This window comes from Oratosquilla oratoria, chromosome 18 (genome assembly GCF_046742065.1).
Source record: "Oratosquilla oratoria isolate Oo_2021 chromosome 18, ASM4674206v1, whole genome shotgun sequence".
Taxonomy (NCBI): domain Eukaryota; kingdom Metazoa; phylum Arthropoda; class Malacostraca; order Stomatopoda; family Squillidae; genus Oratosquilla; species Oratosquilla oratoria.
The window spans coordinates 43,886,079-43,904,023 of NC_134794.1; the positions used below are offsets into that span (position 1 = coordinate 43,886,079).

The 17,945-nt window shown below is 42.0% G+C and overlaps 1 protein-coding gene across 1 annotated transcript in view; it reads left to right on the forward strand.

Annotated features, from left to right (window-relative positions):
- Window positions 1–17,945, forward strand: part of LOC143035183 (uncharacterized) — a 52,168-nt gene that overhangs the window by 28,849 nt on the left and 5,374 nt on the right. The window contains exons 7-10 of the mRNA XM_076201858.1: window positions 1,993–2,064; window positions 9,649–9,799; window positions 11,765–11,902; window positions 12,243–12,438. Of these exons, the coding sequence (XP_076057973.1) occupies window positions 1,993–2,064; window positions 9,649–9,799; window positions 11,765–11,902; window positions 12,243–12,438 (557 nt within the window). The remainder of the gene's footprint in view (window positions 1–1,992; window positions 2,065–9,648; window positions 9,800–11,764; window positions 11,903–12,242; window positions 12,439–17,945) is intronic.

Consider the following 17,945-nt stretch of genomic DNA (forward strand, 5'->3'; position numbering starts at 1 on the left):
TTATAATATATACATATATAACATCTGTCTTCATAACAGGGAGTTGCAGTTTCTAAAAATAGGCAAACTTCTGGGACAAAAACTTTGAACAGTGGAGTCTCCATGGAGCAATACTCTCCTCTATACTAGTCATACTCTTCACCTAACTTGACCCAGAACTTGACTCCAATGTACTCATTTACACAGATGACCCAAACCCATTTAGGCAAAGTAGAGCATTGGCTCAGAAATGATAGAATGGAAGTCTCACCCTACTGGGAGGATTTTGGTTCCTGTATTAAGGTAAACATGTAGTGGAGTGGAAGGAGGTTTCTTCAAGGTTAATGTGAATGAAGGTGAAACTGGGAAGGGAGATGTGGGTTTTTGTAAGTGCATATGGGCCTGGTAGTGAGAAGAGTGTAGAGGAAAGAGAGGCTTTTTGGATAGATTTAAATGAGTGCATAGAGGGATTAGGGAGAAATGTCAATGTAGTAGTATTGGGAGACCTTAATGCTAGGGTAGGAAATGAACCAGTTGATGGAGTGGTTGGGAAATGTGGAGTTCCAGGAAAGAATCATAGTGGAGAGTTGATGGTGGAGATGTGTCTAGAGAGAGAGTTGATGATAGCAAATACAGTGTTCCGAAGAAAGTCAAGCATAAGTACACATGGGAGAGGGTGGTGGATGGAAGGGTGATAGAGCGTTAATGGACTATGTAGTGGTAGGTAGGAGTATGATAGGAAGAGTTAAGGATGTACATGTACTAAGGGGAGAGAGTGGGGGAATATCAGATAATTTTTTTGGTGGAAGGAAAGTTGAGAGTGGAGGATATATGGAGAAAGAGGAAAAGGACAAAAGGTAGGGAGGTGCTCAGAGTGAACTCTTTGAATGAGCAGGAAAAGGAGGAGTACTAGAAGAAGCTGAATGGGAGGGAGTGAAGTATAGATTAGAACTAGTAGTGGAGGAGGAATGGGGATGGTTCAAGGAGGGAGCCACAAAGTGTGCAAAGATGGTGTGTGGAACAAGAAGGAAGGGTAGTGAGTGGTGGGATGAGGAAATGAAGAAGGTTGTAGAAAAGAAGATGCGAGCTTTCACAGCTTGGTTACAAAATACCGTAGGATGAGGGAGTCATATGAGAGGTACAAAGAAAAGAGAAGAGAAGTAAAGCACATGGTAAAGGAAGCAAAGAGGAGAGCAGATGTGAAATGGGGTAAGAGTATGACAGAAAATTTTGAAAGTAATAAAAAGATGTTTTGGAAAGAAATTAAGAGAGGAAGAGAAGGTGAATCAAGTAGAGAAGAAAAGGTAAAAGGTGCAGATGGTGAGATGATAATGGAAGACAAGGCAGTAGTGTTTGAAAGTTATTTGTGATTGGCTGATTGTTGAGAACCACACTTTGGAGGTGTACTCCAAGGTGGTTCTTGTGAGTTGTTTATAGATGGTTGTTAGGGTTTCTTTTTGTTGTCCAAAATCAGTGCTAGAGATGGTTTTCAGGAGGTTTATTTTCTTGTTGATTTTTGTATCAAATATTAGACCCAGAATTTTTGGGATCCTTTCCAAAGAAATGGTTTGGCTATTTGATTTTGCTATGGAATGTTTTTTTGACTCATGGTTCTCTGGGGAGAGCAGTGTTTCTGTTGATTTCTAAGGTGAAACTTCTATGCTACTATTTCTGAGCCATTGTTCCAGTTTGTGCTAGTAGGCTTGGGTGTTCTTTGCTGCTATTTTGTATATACTGTGCTGGGCTATTATTGTCAAGTCATAAGCATATGAAAGAAAATTAGTATTTAGCTCTTGTTCAGGAGTATGAGAGAACTGGGGCAAGAGAATACTTGATTTATAACTGTGTATCCCACCATCCTGTGCTTCTGCTGAAGAAATAGAAAATTTAATTAATCAGGAGATTCTTAAAGAAACACAATTTTTTTTTATTGGTGTATAGATTATTTTATTTTATTTTTTCCTTTTCAAAATAAAGATGTCAAAGTTAACCATTTAACATATTTCCTTCCAGACTTTTATCCTGGACTGAGGAAGCTAAGGCTGATGAATCTTCAGATATCCATCCAAAGAAAGGCAAAGAAAAGTAAGGCTGTGACTACTTTTGGCATTAACACTTGTGGATGGAAATATTTCAGAGTAATATTTGATATTTTTACATTGATGATATTGTAATTTTCTGTGATCATGCATTTAATGTAGTGTAATTTTACATTCAATAAATGTGGAGGGGATTTTGGGATGAAAGAAAATGTAGTGGTGTTGGGGGATCTTAATACTAAAATAGAAGGTGAGCCAAGTTATGGAGTAGTGGAAAGGTATGGGATAGCTGGAAGTAACTGTAATGGAGAGATGTTGAAGATATGTGTCGAAGGGGAAATAATGATAATAGTGTTCATATAGACAAGGATCTTTATACCAAAGGCTCTTTCTCCCTTATAAGGGAGGTAGCCAAATCAAAAGGCATATACCCACTCCCACCCACCACACTTTCCTCCCTCTCATCTTAGCTCCTTGTGAGTGGTGGGTCATCCTTGTATTCCACCCACTGCTCTGGATCAGAAGCAATGGAGCAAGACACAGTACAAGCATAAATATAGGTTACTGAGAGTGGTGAGTGGGAGGGTAGTCAAGAAGACATTATTGGGCTATGTGGTTGTATCCAGAAGGATTGGAAATGTCTCAGGTAAGAGGGCAGTAGATTGTCAGATCATGATCTGGTAGAAGGGACATTGAGGGTGGAGGTAGAATGGAGAATGAAGAAAATGGAGGGAGACAGAAAAGTACTGAAGGTGAGCAAGTTAAATGAGAAAGAAAGAGAAAGAATACCAGGTGAAGCCGAGAGAATTATGGGTCATCAGCATATGAAAGAGTAGAGAAATGGCATGGTTCTACAGGAAACTTGCAGATGGTAAAGGCAGAATCTTAAAGAAAACTTGACTGCTCTATTCATCATCCAAAAAAGCAGCATATTGTTTTTGCTGTGTTCTATTTCTACACACTCCACAGAATGTGATTTCCAAGTTGGAGTCACCAGAAGGATTTAATGATGGAAGTGGAAGAACAGCAGAACAGCACTCCAATAGCTACACACAAGCACCCTGGCACAGAAGAGCCTTCCTTGCATGAAAAGAGGCAGAAGAGCAACTAAGGGAGGAGAGGTTTATTGATAAAGAATTTATTGGGCAACTGAATGTTGAGAAAGGAAAGCAGATATTGTTGTGGATTCTTTCCTGCATCAGGTTCTTGGCTTCCAGAAATCTGGCATTCCAAGGAAGCATTGATTCCATTGGGAAAAGTGAAGTCTGTGAAGGTAACTTTATGGCACTCATATGATTCATTGCTGACTTTGATCCAATCCTGAAAGACCACTTGGATAAGAACAAAGTCGGAGCTAAAGGAAGGGCTACATACCCATCTCCAGTCATACAAAATAGTTCATTGCCTTACTGGCTAAAAATGTATGAGAAAAACTTGTGACAGATGTCAGGGAAAGCAAGTACTATGGTGTCATATGTGACTCTACTCCAGATATATTGCACCAGGATCAGCATTCCTTAGTTTTACGCTATGTAGTCCCAAAAGAAGGCCAATTTACTGTGAAAGAGACATTTCTTGGGTACATGAAGCTCTAGGGAAAAATGATGAATCCATTGAGGAAGGAATTCGGAGTGGCTGAATTTTTTGGTCTATATTTCAACAACTGCAGGGCTGTTTGTTTTGATAATGCCAGTGTCATGGTAGGAAGACACAGAGGTGTTCAACGTCGCCTATGTGAAAAAAATAATAATAATTGTCTTCATTAAAAGTAACATCCATAGTCTCAACTTAGCAGGAGCAGATGCAGTAATGGCTGATGTGGGTTCAGTGACTTTTTTCAATGTGATTAATGAAATTTTCAATTTCTTCAGCCGAAGCAGAGGAAGGTGGGATGCACTGAAGAAAGTTACTGCAATAACTTTGAAGAGTAGCACTGATACCCATTGGGGCTTCAGGGCAGATGCCACCCATGCCCTAAGATTGAATTGGATGGAGTGCTGGATGCCTTAGAAAATATCTCTTCATCAGACAGTTTCACGGCTGAGTCACAAGCAACGTGAGAACCTCATGAAAGGTATTCTTAGTTTTGAATTCCTGGCATTTCTTTCATTCTGGACCCCAGTTTTGAAGATGATGGATATTGTTAAAAAATGCCTTTAGGGTCCTGTGATGACTTGCTGACACTCATGAAGATCTTGATGCATTAGCCACATGGTTACAAGAGAACCAGGAAATCACTGCCCAATGAGCAGTTACCAAAAGCATGGAACTCTGCAATAAATGGAAGATGAAGATCAAAATTAAGTGAGGGTGTCAAAAGAAGTGTATGCCTGGAGAAATAGCCATGGATGAACCATTCAACTCTCAGCTTGACATAAGGCAAAAACTTATTGTTGCAGGTGATGTACTTGTTGAAGAAGTGCAGTCAAGAAGTTCTCGACTTCAGGAGGTAGATAACCATTTTGGAGTTCTCTTATGCCGAAAAGAGTTTATTTTGTAGAAATGAACAGGAAATTGATGCATTCTGCAAGGATATGGCCCAAAAATATGATGAAGACATTTCACCATCAGAGCTTTGTGAAGAAGTGCAAGATTTGAAGATTTTAGTGATGAAGAGAATTCCAGAAACAGCTCCAGAACTGCTTTCCTTCATTGATAAATATGGTGAAGGATTTTCTAACTTTCATGTTGCACTGAGACTTTTACTGACAGTAGGGATATCAGTAGCCTCCTGCAAAAGGTCTTTCAATAAACTGCAGCTAATTAAAACACACCTGAAGAGTTCTACAGGCCAGGATAGATTATCAAATCTTGCACTCCTCAGTATTGAATTTGACACACTAATACATATGAACTTTGATGATGTAATCAATGAATTTGCCATAAGTAAAACTAGAAAGCTTCTAATATAATGAATATGATCAATCAAAATCTTTTGTCCATAGTTGTATATACAGTCTGAGGAATAATTAATTTTTTTCTATATTATAATTTCCATTAAAATGCAGTTAATGAAAAAAAAAAAAAAAGGATGTGGATGTGTTCTGACCCAGGGGAGGGGGTGAGATCCAGGGATGACCCGTCATCCTCATTTGGTATATGTATGTATAATTTCCATTTAATTCCGTCCCCATCTGGGGTATTGGCTGCATGTTATTGTGGCAAAGTAGCATGCAGTTGATACTTTAGGGTCTATATGGGGCACCCCTACAGACCAGAGCCACACATCATTTTGTCTGTGATAGAGGAAAACTCTTCATAGAGAAATGATAACACTTTTATACTAAGACTGTCCCTCTGTTATGCTATCCCCCAACCTCTTGTTACTGTCCTGTACAATTTCTCTGAATATTCATTTCCTTTTTCGCCTACCTACACTGTGGCGGGGGCAAAAGAATACTGCCACCAAGTATTTCCACTTGGATCGTAAGAGGCAAGAAAAAAGGGACGGGGATTGGGACCAGGCATCCTTCTCCCTGTAGCCCCACAGGGGACATTCCTAAAAAAAGTAAAGGCATAAGAGGGTCTAGGAGTTTTCCAACCAGCACCCTAAGGTTTGGGTCTTTTAATGTGCATGGATGTGGTACAGATGAGAGTAAAAGGGAAGAGATAGGTAGTATGTTTGTGAGAAGAAAGATGGATGTGTTAGCTTTGAGTGAAACTAAGTTGAAAGGGAAGGGCGAGTGTAAGTTTGGGAGTGTAATTGGGAGGTTATTAGGAGTGAAGAGAGGGCAAGGGAGAGAAGGGGTGGGTGTACTAGTAAGTGAAGAGATAGGTAAATGTGTAGTGGAGTGGAAGGAGGTTTCCTCAAGGATAATGTGGATGAAGATGAAACTGGGAAAGGAGATGTGGGTTTTTGTAAGTGCATATGGGCCTGGTAGTGAGAAGAGTGTAGAAGAAAGGGAGGCTTTTTGGGTAGATTTAAATGAGTGCATGGAGGGATTAGGGAGAAACGTCAATGTAGTTGTACTGGGAGACCTTTACCCCTTCACTCTGGGCCAAAATCTCGCGGGCAGCATTAGCTGCTAGACGTGCGATGTTGCGTCATAATACTCTTATTATAAATGATAAAGTCACTGCTGTATTGCTCGTTCTCTCTTTCACCCGTGAATTTTGATAACCATAGAAAATATGATGAAGCCAGTTTACAGAGTATAGGGGTCATGCAGGTACAACTACAATAAATATAATCAAGACACCGACATCGGTATCCTCGCGTACCCACTTGCTCCTCATGACGCCTACGTAGGTGTCATTGTATGGAAGGGTTTAATGCTATAGGAAATTAACCAATTGACAGAGTGGTTGGGAAATGTGGAGTTCCAGGTAAGAATCGTAGTGGAGAGTTGATGGTGGAGATGTGTCTAGAAAGAGAATTGATAGCAAATACAGTATTTCGGAAGAAAGTCAAGCATAAGTACACATGGGAGAGGGTGGTGGATGGAAGGGTGATAGATAGAGCGTTAATGGACTATGTAGTGGTAGGTAGGAGTATAATAGAAAGAGTTAAGGATGTACATGTACTAAGGGGAGAGAGTGGGGGAATATCAGATAATTTTTTGGTGGAAGGTAAGTTGAGAGTGGAGGATAGATGGAGAAAGAGGAAAAGGACAAAAGGTAGGGAGGTGCTTAGAGTGAACTCTCTAAATGATAAGGAAAAGGAGGAGTACAAGAAGAAGTTGAGAGAGGAGTGGGAGGGAGTGAAGGATAGAGTAGAGCTAGGAGTGAAGGAGAAATGGGGATGGTTCAAGGATGGAGTGACAAAGTGTGCAAAGATGGTGTGTGGAGCAAGAAGGTCAGGAAAAAATAAAATGAAGGGTAGTGAATGGTGGGATGAGGAAACAAAGAAGGTTGTAGAAGAGAAGAAGCGAGCTTTCACAGATTGGTTATAAAATAGGACGAGGGAGTCATATGAGAGATACAAAGAAAAGAAAAGAGAAGTAAAGGACAAGGTAAAGGAGGCAAAGAGAAGAGCAGATGTGAAATGGGGTAAGGGTATGACAGAAAATTTTGAAAGTAATAAAAAGATGATTTGGAAAGAAATTAAGAGAGGAAGAGGAGGCGAATCAAGTAGAGAAGAAAAGGTAAAAGGTGCAGATGGAGAGATGATAATGGAAGAGAAGGCAGTAAGGGGAAGATGGGCAGAATATTTTAGGGAGTTGCTAAATGTGAAGGTGGATAGTGAGGCAAAGATAGCTGTAGTAGGAAATGGTAAGAAAATGACTGTGATGAATGAGGATAATGGAGGAGAAATAAGGAAGGATGAAGTGAAGGCAGTTGTTAAGATGATGAAAGCAGGTAAGGCACCTGGTCTGGATGGATGCCATGCAAACTGTCTAAAAAAAGGAGATACAGTGATGGTGGACTGGTTGGTGAGGTTATTTAATGTTTGCTGGAGAGTGGGTAGAGTGCCGGAGGACTGGAGAAGTGCCTTTATAGTTCCACTTTACAAGGGAAAAGAGGACAAGTGTGAGTGTAGTAGTTTCAGAGGGATTAGCTTGTTAAGTGTAGTTGGGAAGGCTTATGGGAGGATCTTGATTGAGAGGATTAGGAGAGGAACAGAGGGAATAATTGGTGAGGAACAGTGTGGATTTAGGACAGGTAGAGGTTGTGTAGATCAGATCTTTGTGGTAAGACAAATATGTGAGAAAGCTATAGGAAAGGGTAAGGTTGTTTTTTGGGCTTTTATGAATCTGGAAACGGCTTATGACAGGGTAGACAGGAAGGCACTGTGGGAGGTTTTGCGGATATACGGGATAGGAGGGAAGCTTCTAGGAGCTGTCAAGAGTTTTTATGAGAGTAGTAGAGCATGTGTCAGGATTAGAAATGGAGAGAGTGAGTGGTTCGAGGTAAAGGTGGAACGTCGTCAAGGATGCGTTATGTCTCCTTGGCTGTTCAAATTATACATTGATGGGGTGGTGCGAGAGGTAAATGCAAGGGTAGTGGGTCAGGGATTGGAGATGGTTAAAGAAAATGGAAAAAAGTGGGAGGTGAGCCAGCTGTTGTTTGCAGACGACACTGCACTTGTGGCAGGATCAGAGGAGGGATTGAGGAAGTTGGTGACAGAGTTTGGGAGAGTGTGTGAAAGAAGAAAGCTGAAGATAAGTGTGGGTAAAAGTAAGGTGATGAGATGTACAAGGGGTGAAAGTGGCAGCAGACTGGAAGTGAGCATTAAGGGAGAGCGACTGGAGGAAGTGGATAGTTTTAGATACTTGGGTGCAAATGTAGCAGGAAAAGGTGAAGTGGAGGTGGAGGTAGAATGTAGATTGAGAGAAGCGAGTAAATGCCTTGGTGGATTAAAAAGTGTAATGAGGAATAGACATTTGGGAATGGATGCTAAGAGGAGACTGTATGAAGTAGTGATTGTGTCAACAGCACTGTATGGGGCAGAAACATGGAAAATAAGAGAGGAAGAGAGAAGGAGTTTGAATGTGTTTAAGATGAGGTGTCTGAGAAGTATGATGGGGGTTACTAGGCTGGATAGAGTGAGAAATGAGGAGGTGAGGAGGAGAACAGGGGTGGAAAGGGAGTTGGGAGATAGGGTTGATGAAAGAGTATTAGGATGTTTTGGACACATGGAAAGAATGAATGAAGAAAGACTAGTAAAAGTGGTATGGAAGGCAGATGTGGAGGGAGTGAACATGAGGGGACGTCCTAGGATGAGATGGATGGATGGGGTGAATGGGGCTTTGGGGAAGAGGGGAATGTCTGTTGAGGAAGGACGGGAGAGGACAGAAGACAGGGGTGAATGGAGAATGGTTGTATATGTATGATGTTGTGATTGCATGAGGTGGAATGGGTGGGGGGATGGGTGGTGAGGTAGTATGTGTGAGCAAAATTTGACGCAGCCCGAAGGGATTTCTCCCCGTCTTCTCCTTTTCTGCGTGGGGGGATGGAGAGAAGGGGTCGCGGATTTAATGAAGTGGCCTTGCTGTGGATGTGCTGTGCCTTGTGACACTGCCTCTGACCCAGGGCAGTGGACAGGGTGCAGGGATGACCCGTCATCCAGGAGGTGCTAAGATAAGAGGGAGGGTGGAGGGGAGTGGAGTGTATTTAGGGATGGAATGGGTGGGAATGATTTTATGCCTTTTTCTTTTTGGCTACCTCCCTTGTAAGGGGGAAAAAGCCTTGGTATATGTAAGTATGTATGTAATTCCATTTATTTATGTTCTTGTGATTTTATGTTATTAACAGGTTTTCTTATTTGTCAATAAATTGTATGGCACAAGAAATCCATATGTTTGGCTATTCCTTAATTGTGTTGCCAAAATCTGAACATAGGGCATGTAAGGGCTCTGGCTTTGTCTTGCTGCATTGCTTCTGACACAGGCAGTGGGTAGGAGACATGGATGACCCTTCATCCATGAGAAGCTGAGATAAGGAGGAAACAAAGTTGGTGGATGGGAGTGGGTGCATGGCCTAGCTTCCTTATAAGGGGGAAAAAGCCCTTAGTATATAGATAGATTATCATTATTCTTTCATATAGGCTTACACTTTGAAACTGAGTCACTAGCTATATCAGTCTCACTTGCAAATAACATCTAGTTAACTTCTCATATCCTTCCATTTGTGATTATGTGAAAAATTCCAAATGAATATATAACCAATTGAAGGGCAACTTTTCTTCCAGGTTTATTGTTGGAGTTGAAAGCAAGATTCGGCAAAAAGCTATAGCAGTACCGGGTTTCCCGTTTCCACAAATTGTAGTTGAATACACTAAGCAGCGTCATGTAGGGATGGAAGATTTTAGCTGGAGATGTCCACAGATGCTCAAACTTGTTGTAAGTTTTATTTTAGTCATATAAATTAGTAATTAATCAAATTCCTCCTCTCTTATGTTCCATGTTTCTGCCCCATACAGTGCTGTCGGCACAATCACTCCTTCATACAATCTCCTGTTAGTAACTGGGTCATTGAATGTGCATGGATGTGATCCAGATGAGAGCAAAAGGAAAGAAATTGGAAGTTTGTTTGTGAGAAAAATGATAGCTGTGTTGATAGTGATTGAAAATCAAGTGTTCCTCAAGTTTCACCAAGTAAAAAGCCTGCAGCCCTACAGATCTCTTTGGGAGGAACTTTAGACTGGTCTGTGTTGTATCACTGTTGGACAGCTTCCATGACACCGGCTGAAAATTGTAGGGAGAGGAAAGCAGTAACCAGTGTAAGAAATACAGCTAAAGTTGATAGAGAGGTCTTGGGCCCAGTCTGGGGACTGAGTGTCAGTTTCTCAGGGTTGCACTCCTAATGGAGGTGAGGGGGTTTACGGGTTTTGAAAATGGAATTCTTTGCTGTCCATCTTGCAAGACCACCATGTGCAGGTACCTTTTAGTGGTCTCTATTGAATGAAATGAAACTGAAATGGAAAGGTGAATTGGAGTTTGGGAGTGTGGTAGGTAGTGTCAGAAGAGGCAAGAGGGCAAGGAAGGGAGGGAATGGCACTGTTGGTAAGTGCTGAGATGTGTAAGTGTGCTGAATGAACAGAAAAGTTCTCAAGGATGATGTGGGTTAAGGTGAGATTAGGATGGGAGATATGGGCATTCATGAATATGTATGGCACTAGTGTTGAGAAAAGTAGAGAGGAAAGAAACATTTTAGATTTATTTAAATGAGTATGTGGAGAGTTTTAGGAGGAACATGAATGTGGTGGTGTTTGAGGATCTTAATGCAAGAGCTCCTACTTATTTTTTGTATTTGGGGTTGCATGTGGCAGGAAATGGAGGAGTGGTGGTGGAAGTAAATTGTGGATTGAGATAAGCAAGTAAATGTCTTGGGGGATTGAGACAGTGTCATGAGAAATAGGCATCTGAGAATGGATACAAAGAGAAGATTTTATGAAAGGATGATTGTGCCAACAACACTGTATGGGATGCAGACTTAGAATTTAAGAGACAGAAAGAAGTTTAAATGTGTGTTGAGAGCAAGTTTCTGAGAAGTATGGTAGGGGTTACAAAGTTTGATAGAGTGAGAAATTAGGTGAGGAGGAGAGCAGGAGTGGAAAGGGAGCTAGCAGATAGGACTGATAAAAGATTATTGGGATAATTTGGACACTTGGAAAGAATGAATGAAGAAAAATGATCAAGATAGGTGTGGAAAGCAGAGGTGGATGGAGTGGACTTAGGGGATGACCAAGGATGAGATGGATGGATAGGGTGAAAGGGGCCTTGAGCAAGAGGGGAATGTCTGTTGAACAAGGAAGGGAGAAGGCAAGGGATAGGGTGAGTGGAGAATAGTTGTATATGAATGATATTTTGACACAGCCCAAAGGGATTTCTCCTCATCTTCTCTATTTCCTACATAAGTGAAGTGGCTCTACTGTGAATGTGCTGTGTCTTGCTGCATCACTTCTGACTAACCCAGGCAGTGGGCAGGAGACAGGGATGACCCTTCATCCATGAGAAGCTAAGATAATGGGGAAACGAGGGTGGTGGATGGGAATGGAGTAGGTGCATGCCTTTTGACTTGGCTACCTCCCTTATAAGTGGGAAGAAGTTCTTGATATATAGATGAATAGTACATATACATACATATACCAATGGCTTTTCCCCCCTTACAAGGGAGGTAGCCAAAGTCAAAGGCATAAATCCACTCCCACCCATTTCATCCCCATATATTCCACTTCCATTCACCACCCCTCCCTTCCTCTTTTCTTGGCTCCAGGAGCCAAGATGAACAGTAATCTTAAGCTATCCTTAGTGTTGCCTTTATGTCTTGTGGTTAATAATTGAGCTTTTATTTTTCTTTCGAAGGAATGGTGTGTCAAGAAATTGGATTGGGTTGAAGATTATGCTTTTGAGAAGATTGCCCCTCTTGTTACAAGATGGCAAGTGAATAATATCATCCCACAGGCTCCAACTAATAAAAGTTTAAACAAGTTACAGCTTCAGGTAAGATGCAGATACTTGATTTTACATTTGATCTCAGTGGGTACTGGTGACTGTACTCTGTTAGTAATGATACCTGCCTACCTACCCCTCAGCCTCTCTTACATTCCAGTTCTCTGCTCTCCATTCATCCCTAACTAGTAATTTATTATAAAAGGTAAAAGAAAACAAGCCTTTCCTATCCCATTAATTTTGTTTTTGGAGCTGGATAAACCACCAGTGATGGTTGGGTTGGCAACTCCCTTTATGGAGAAAGATGTTCATGAAGATATGTATCTAGGTTTGTATTTTTTTTGCATTGCTCTAAAGGAAAATAGTACATTCACTCAATTTCATCTTTCAGCCACTTCAAATTAAGAAGAAATGTGTGAACAAAGGAACTGCCAGTTTTGTGGTGGAGTGGAAAGTATGCCCTTCCATTGCACCTTCCATACCTTCATCCTCACACATCTTCACTACCAAGGAACCAAATGTTAAGGTTCAGAATGCTTTGTCCAGTTTGCTGCAGGAGTTTGAAGCCTTACACCTAAAGAAAAAAGGTAACTGCTTTTCTATCTGTATGCCAAGGGCTTTGTCTCCTCCCATCCACAGTACTTGTTTCCCTTTCATCTTAGCTTCTTGTAAATTAAAGTTCATCTCTGTCTCCTGTCCACTGCCCAGGTCATAAGCAATGCAGCAAGACACAGCACACCAACAGCATGGCCACTTCACAAACACGATGATCCCCTTTTGCCCCCTCATAGAGAAATTAGAGAAGAAGGGGAAAAATCCCTTCAGGCTGCATCATGATATAATCCATTTCACAACCATTCTCCACTCATCCCTATGCCCTGGCTTTTCCCCTCCTTGCTTGACAGATATAGGAAAAGGAGAATACATACATACATATACCAAAGGCTTTTTCCCCCTTACAATGGAGGTAGCCAAAAAGCAAAGGGCATAAAAACCATTCCCACCCATTCCATCCCTAATACACTCCACTCCCCTCCACCCTCCCTCTTATCTTTGCACCTCCTGGATGATGGGTCATCCCTGCATCTTGTCCACTGCCCTGGGTCAGAGGCAGTGTTGCAAGACACAGCACATCCACAGCAAGGCCACTTCATTAAATCAGTGACCCCCCCCTCTCCCCATGCAGAAAAGGAGAAGACGGGGAGAAATCCCTTTGGGCTGCGTCAAATTTTGCTCACACATACTACCTCCACCCATTCCACCTCATGCATTGCACCATCATCCATATACAACCATTCTCCATTCACCCCTATCTTCTGTCCTCTCCTGTCCTTCCTCAACAGACATTCCTCTCTTTCCCAAAGCCCCTTTCACCCCATCCATCCATCTCATCCTAGGTCGCCCCCTCATGTTCACTCCCTCCACATCTGCCTTCCATACCTCTTTTACTAGTCTTTCTTCACTCATTCTTTCCATGTGTCCAAACCATCCCAATACTCTTTCATCCACCCTATCTCCCAACTCCCTTACCACCCCTGTTCTCCTCCTCATTTCTCACTCTATCCAGCCTAGTAACCCCCATCATACTTCTCAGACACCTCATCTCAAACACATTCAAACTCCTTCTCTCTTCCTCTCTTATGTTCCATGTTTCTGCCCCATACAGTACTGTTGGCACAATCACTCCTTCATACAATCTCCTCTTAGCATCCATTCCCAAATGTCTATTCCTCATTACACTTTTTAATCCACCAAGGCATTTACTCGCTTCTCTCAATCTACATTCTACCTCCACCTCCACTCCACCCTTTCCTGCCACATTCACACCCAAATATCTAAAACTATCCACTTCCTCCAGTCGCTCTCCCTTAATGCTCACTTCCAGTCTGCTGCCACTTTCACCCCTTGTACATCTCATCATCTTACTTTTACCCACATTTATCTTCAACTTTCATCTCTACATCAACAACACTCTAATACCACACACAAACACACCAAAAATTCTTGGTGTAACATACGATACATCCATGTCTTTCAAACAACACCTCACAAACATAAAAAACAAATGCACACCTAGACTTAACGCACTTAAGTCAATCACTGGAACAACATTTGGACAAAACAAAGAAACTAATATAACAATATACAAACAATGCATACGCTCAGTGATGAATTATGCAAGTCCTGCATGGGCTCCTAATCTCAGTGAGACACACCACAACACCCTTCAAATCATACAAAACAAAGCCCTAAAAACAATTACAGGCTGCACAAATACAACACCTACAGACCATTTACACCATGAAACAAAAGTCCTCAAAGTCAAGGACCACCTCGACATGAGAGGCACACAAACACTTGCCGAAGCCACCACAAACACATCACACCCGCTACACTACATAGCAGAACACCCACACACACCAAGAAACATTAAAACTACACCCAAAGACCTTTATTACGCACAGATACTCTCTTCTCTTCCTCCACAACCACCAAATACCAGCCTCCGGAAACATATTCATAATCATATCACTCACCGCTCCATTAACACACTGAAAGACAACACACTGCTGCATGCCAGACCCCCTGATATCCACCCTTCTGAATCCTCTCTCCCACGAAAGGACAGAGTCCACTTGGCCAGACTGTGAAGCGGTCACCACCCAGCACTTCTAAGCTACCAGAAGAGGCTGGACGACCGTGTTGTGAACAGCTGCCCAGGATGTAACACTTCACCCCATACCATACAACACATAATGGAAGACTACATTATACACAATCATGCACGCAAACAACACAACATACACTCTATAAAGGATTTGTGGGAAAACCCAGTTTCGGCTGTGGCCTTCCTTGGGGAGACGGGACTGCTCGGACAGACAGTCTAGGGAACGACAACAACAACAACAACTTTCTTCTTTCACACACCTTCCCAAACTCTGTCACCAACTTCCTCAATCCCTCCTCTGATCCTGCTACAAGCACAGAGTCATCCGCAAACAGCTGGCTCACCTTCCACTTTTCTCCATTTTCTTTAAATATTTCCAATCCCTGACCCACCACCCTTGGATTTACCTCTTGCACCACCCCATCCATGTATAAGTTGAACAGCCAGGGCAACATAACACATCCCCGACAAAGTCCCACCTTTACCTCAAACCATTCACAGTCTCCATTTCTAATCTTGACACATGCTCTACTACTATCGTAAAAACTCTTGACAGCTCCTAGAAGCTGAAAAGGAGAAGACAGGGAGAAAAAATCACCTGAACCCTGCCTTCTCCCTTCCTTGCTCAACAGACATTTCCCTCTTGCTAAAAGCCCCTTTCATCCCATCCATCCTTCTCATCCTTTGTTGTCCCCTCAAGTTCACTTCATCCATCTCTGCCTTCCAAATCATCCCTACACTCTTTCATCAGCCCTATCTGACAGTTCCCTTCCCACCCCTGCTCTCCTTTTCACCACCTCATTTTTCACTCTATCTAATCTTGTCTATCTGTCTATATACCAAGGGTATTTTTCAGTGTTGTAGGCACAATCACCCCATCACATGTATATATATATATATATATATATGTATAACTACAAAGTAATGTCGTAACACATTCGTAAAATTCAACAAGAACCCACTGTATTGGATAAGAAGGCGGGTGACTTGCCCCACAAAGCATTAGACACTACCTGAGTCCTATCCATGTTCCTTCTTCTTTTTCTGTGCATAAGACATGCCTTTTGCTCCACTACTCTGCATTCCACTGAAGAGGATCACAGTCCATGATCGAAATATATGGATATCATCTATTTCATTTCTTCTTATCCAACACAGTGGGTTCTTGTTGTATATATATACATATACATATACTGTACATATATATCAACGGCTTTTCCCCCCTTACAAGGGAGGTAGCCACAGTCAAAGACATAAGTCCACTTCCACCCATTTCATCCCCACATACTCAACTCCCATTCACCATCCCTCCTTCCCTCTTTTCTTGGCTTCTCCTGGATGACAGGTTATCCCTGCATCTTGTCCACTGCCCTGGGTTAGAAGCAGTGTAGCAAAACACAGCACATCCATAGCAAGACCACTTCATTTAATCAACAACCCCCCGATTATCCATACCCTCATGCAGAAAATGAGAAGACGGGGAGAAATCCCTTTGGGCCGCATCAAAATATTTGCCCATGCCCCCCACTTCCCACTCCCTTCCATGCATCACAGCATCATCCATACACAACCATTCTCCACTCACCTCTATCTTCTGTCTTCTCCCTTCCTTCCTCAACAGACATTCCCCTCTTTTCCAAAGCAATCTCATCCTTGATTGCCCCCTCATGTTCATTCCCTCTACCTCTGCCTTCCACATCTCTTTTACTAATCTTTCTTCACTCATTCTCTCCACATTTCCAAACCATCCCAATTGTCTTTCATCAACCCTACCTCCCAACTCCCTTTCCACCCCTGCTCTCCCCCTCACCTCCATGTTTCTCACTTTATCCAGCCTAATAACCCTTACCATACTTCTCAGGCACCTCATCTCAAACACATTCAAACTCCTTCTCTCTTATGTTCCATGTTTCTGCCCCATACAGTGCTCCTCCTTCCTGCCACATTCGCACCCAAATATCTGAAGCTATCACTTCCTCCAATCTCTCCCTCTTAATCTCTTCCAATTTGCTGCCATCCTCTCCCCTTGTACATCTTATCACTTTACTTTTACCCACATTTACCTTCAACTTCCTTCTTTTGCACACCTTCCCAAACTCCATCACTAATTTCCTTAATCCCTCCTCTGATCCTGCCACAAGCTCAATGCCATCAGCAAACAACAACTGGCTTATCTCCCACTTTTTTCCATTTTCTTTAACCATCTCCAATCCCTGGCTCATTACCCTTGCATTTACCTCTCACACCACCCTATCTATGTATAAGTTGAACAGTCAAGGTGACATAACACATCCCTGGTGAAGTCCCACCTTTACCTAAAACCACTCTCTCTCCATGTTAATTCTAACACCGGCTCTACTACTCTCATAAAAACTCTTGACTGCTCTTAACAGCTTTCCTCCTATCTCATATATCTGCAATACCTCTCACAGTGCCTTCCTGTCTACCCTGTCATAAGCATTTTCCAAATCCATAAAGGCCCAAAAATCATCCTTACCTTTACCTTAGCTTTCTCACATATCTGCCTTACCACAAAAATCTGATCCACACAACCCCTACTGTTCTTCACCAATTACTCCTTCTGTTCCTCTCAATCAAAACCCTCTCATAAGCCTTCCCAGCTATGCTCACCAAACTGATCCCTCTGAAACTACAACACTCACATTGGTCCCCTTTCCCTTGTAAAGTAGAACTATACAGGCACTCTATCCTCTTTTATACAAACATTAAAGAATCTCACCAGCCAGTCCACCATCATTGTACCTCCCTTTTTAAGACACTTTGCACGAAACCCATCTAATCCAGGTGTCTTAATTGCTCTTATCATTTTAATAACTGCTTTTACCCTATCTTTGCTTATTTCTCCTCCATTTTCCTCATTCATAAGTGTCATTTTCCTAGTGCTACCCACTGCAACTCTCCCTCCCTAACTTCCACATTTAGCAACTCCCTAAAGTACTCTGCTCAACTTCCTCTTACTGCTGTCTCTTCTATTATCATCTCTCCATGTGCACCTTTTACCTCTTCTTTTCTACTTGATTTGCCTCTCCTTTCCCTCCAAAACATCTTTATTACTTTAAAAAAAATTCTGTCATGCTCTTACCCCATTTCACATCTGCTCTCCTTTTTGCTTCCCTTATTTTATGCTTTACTTCTCTTTTCTTTGTACCTCTCATATGATTCATCCTATTTTGTAACCAATCTATGAATGCTCGTTTCTTCTCCTCTATGACCTTTGCTTCATCATCCCACCACTCCCTACCCTTCCTTCTATTTCCTTGTTCCACACACCATATGATTCCCTCTTTGAAACATCTCCATTCCTGGTTCTACTCTATCTCGACAGCATTGCATGGGGCAGGAACATGGAATGTAAAAGCGGAAAAGAGGAGGAGTTGAATGTGTTTGAGATGAGATGTCTGAGAA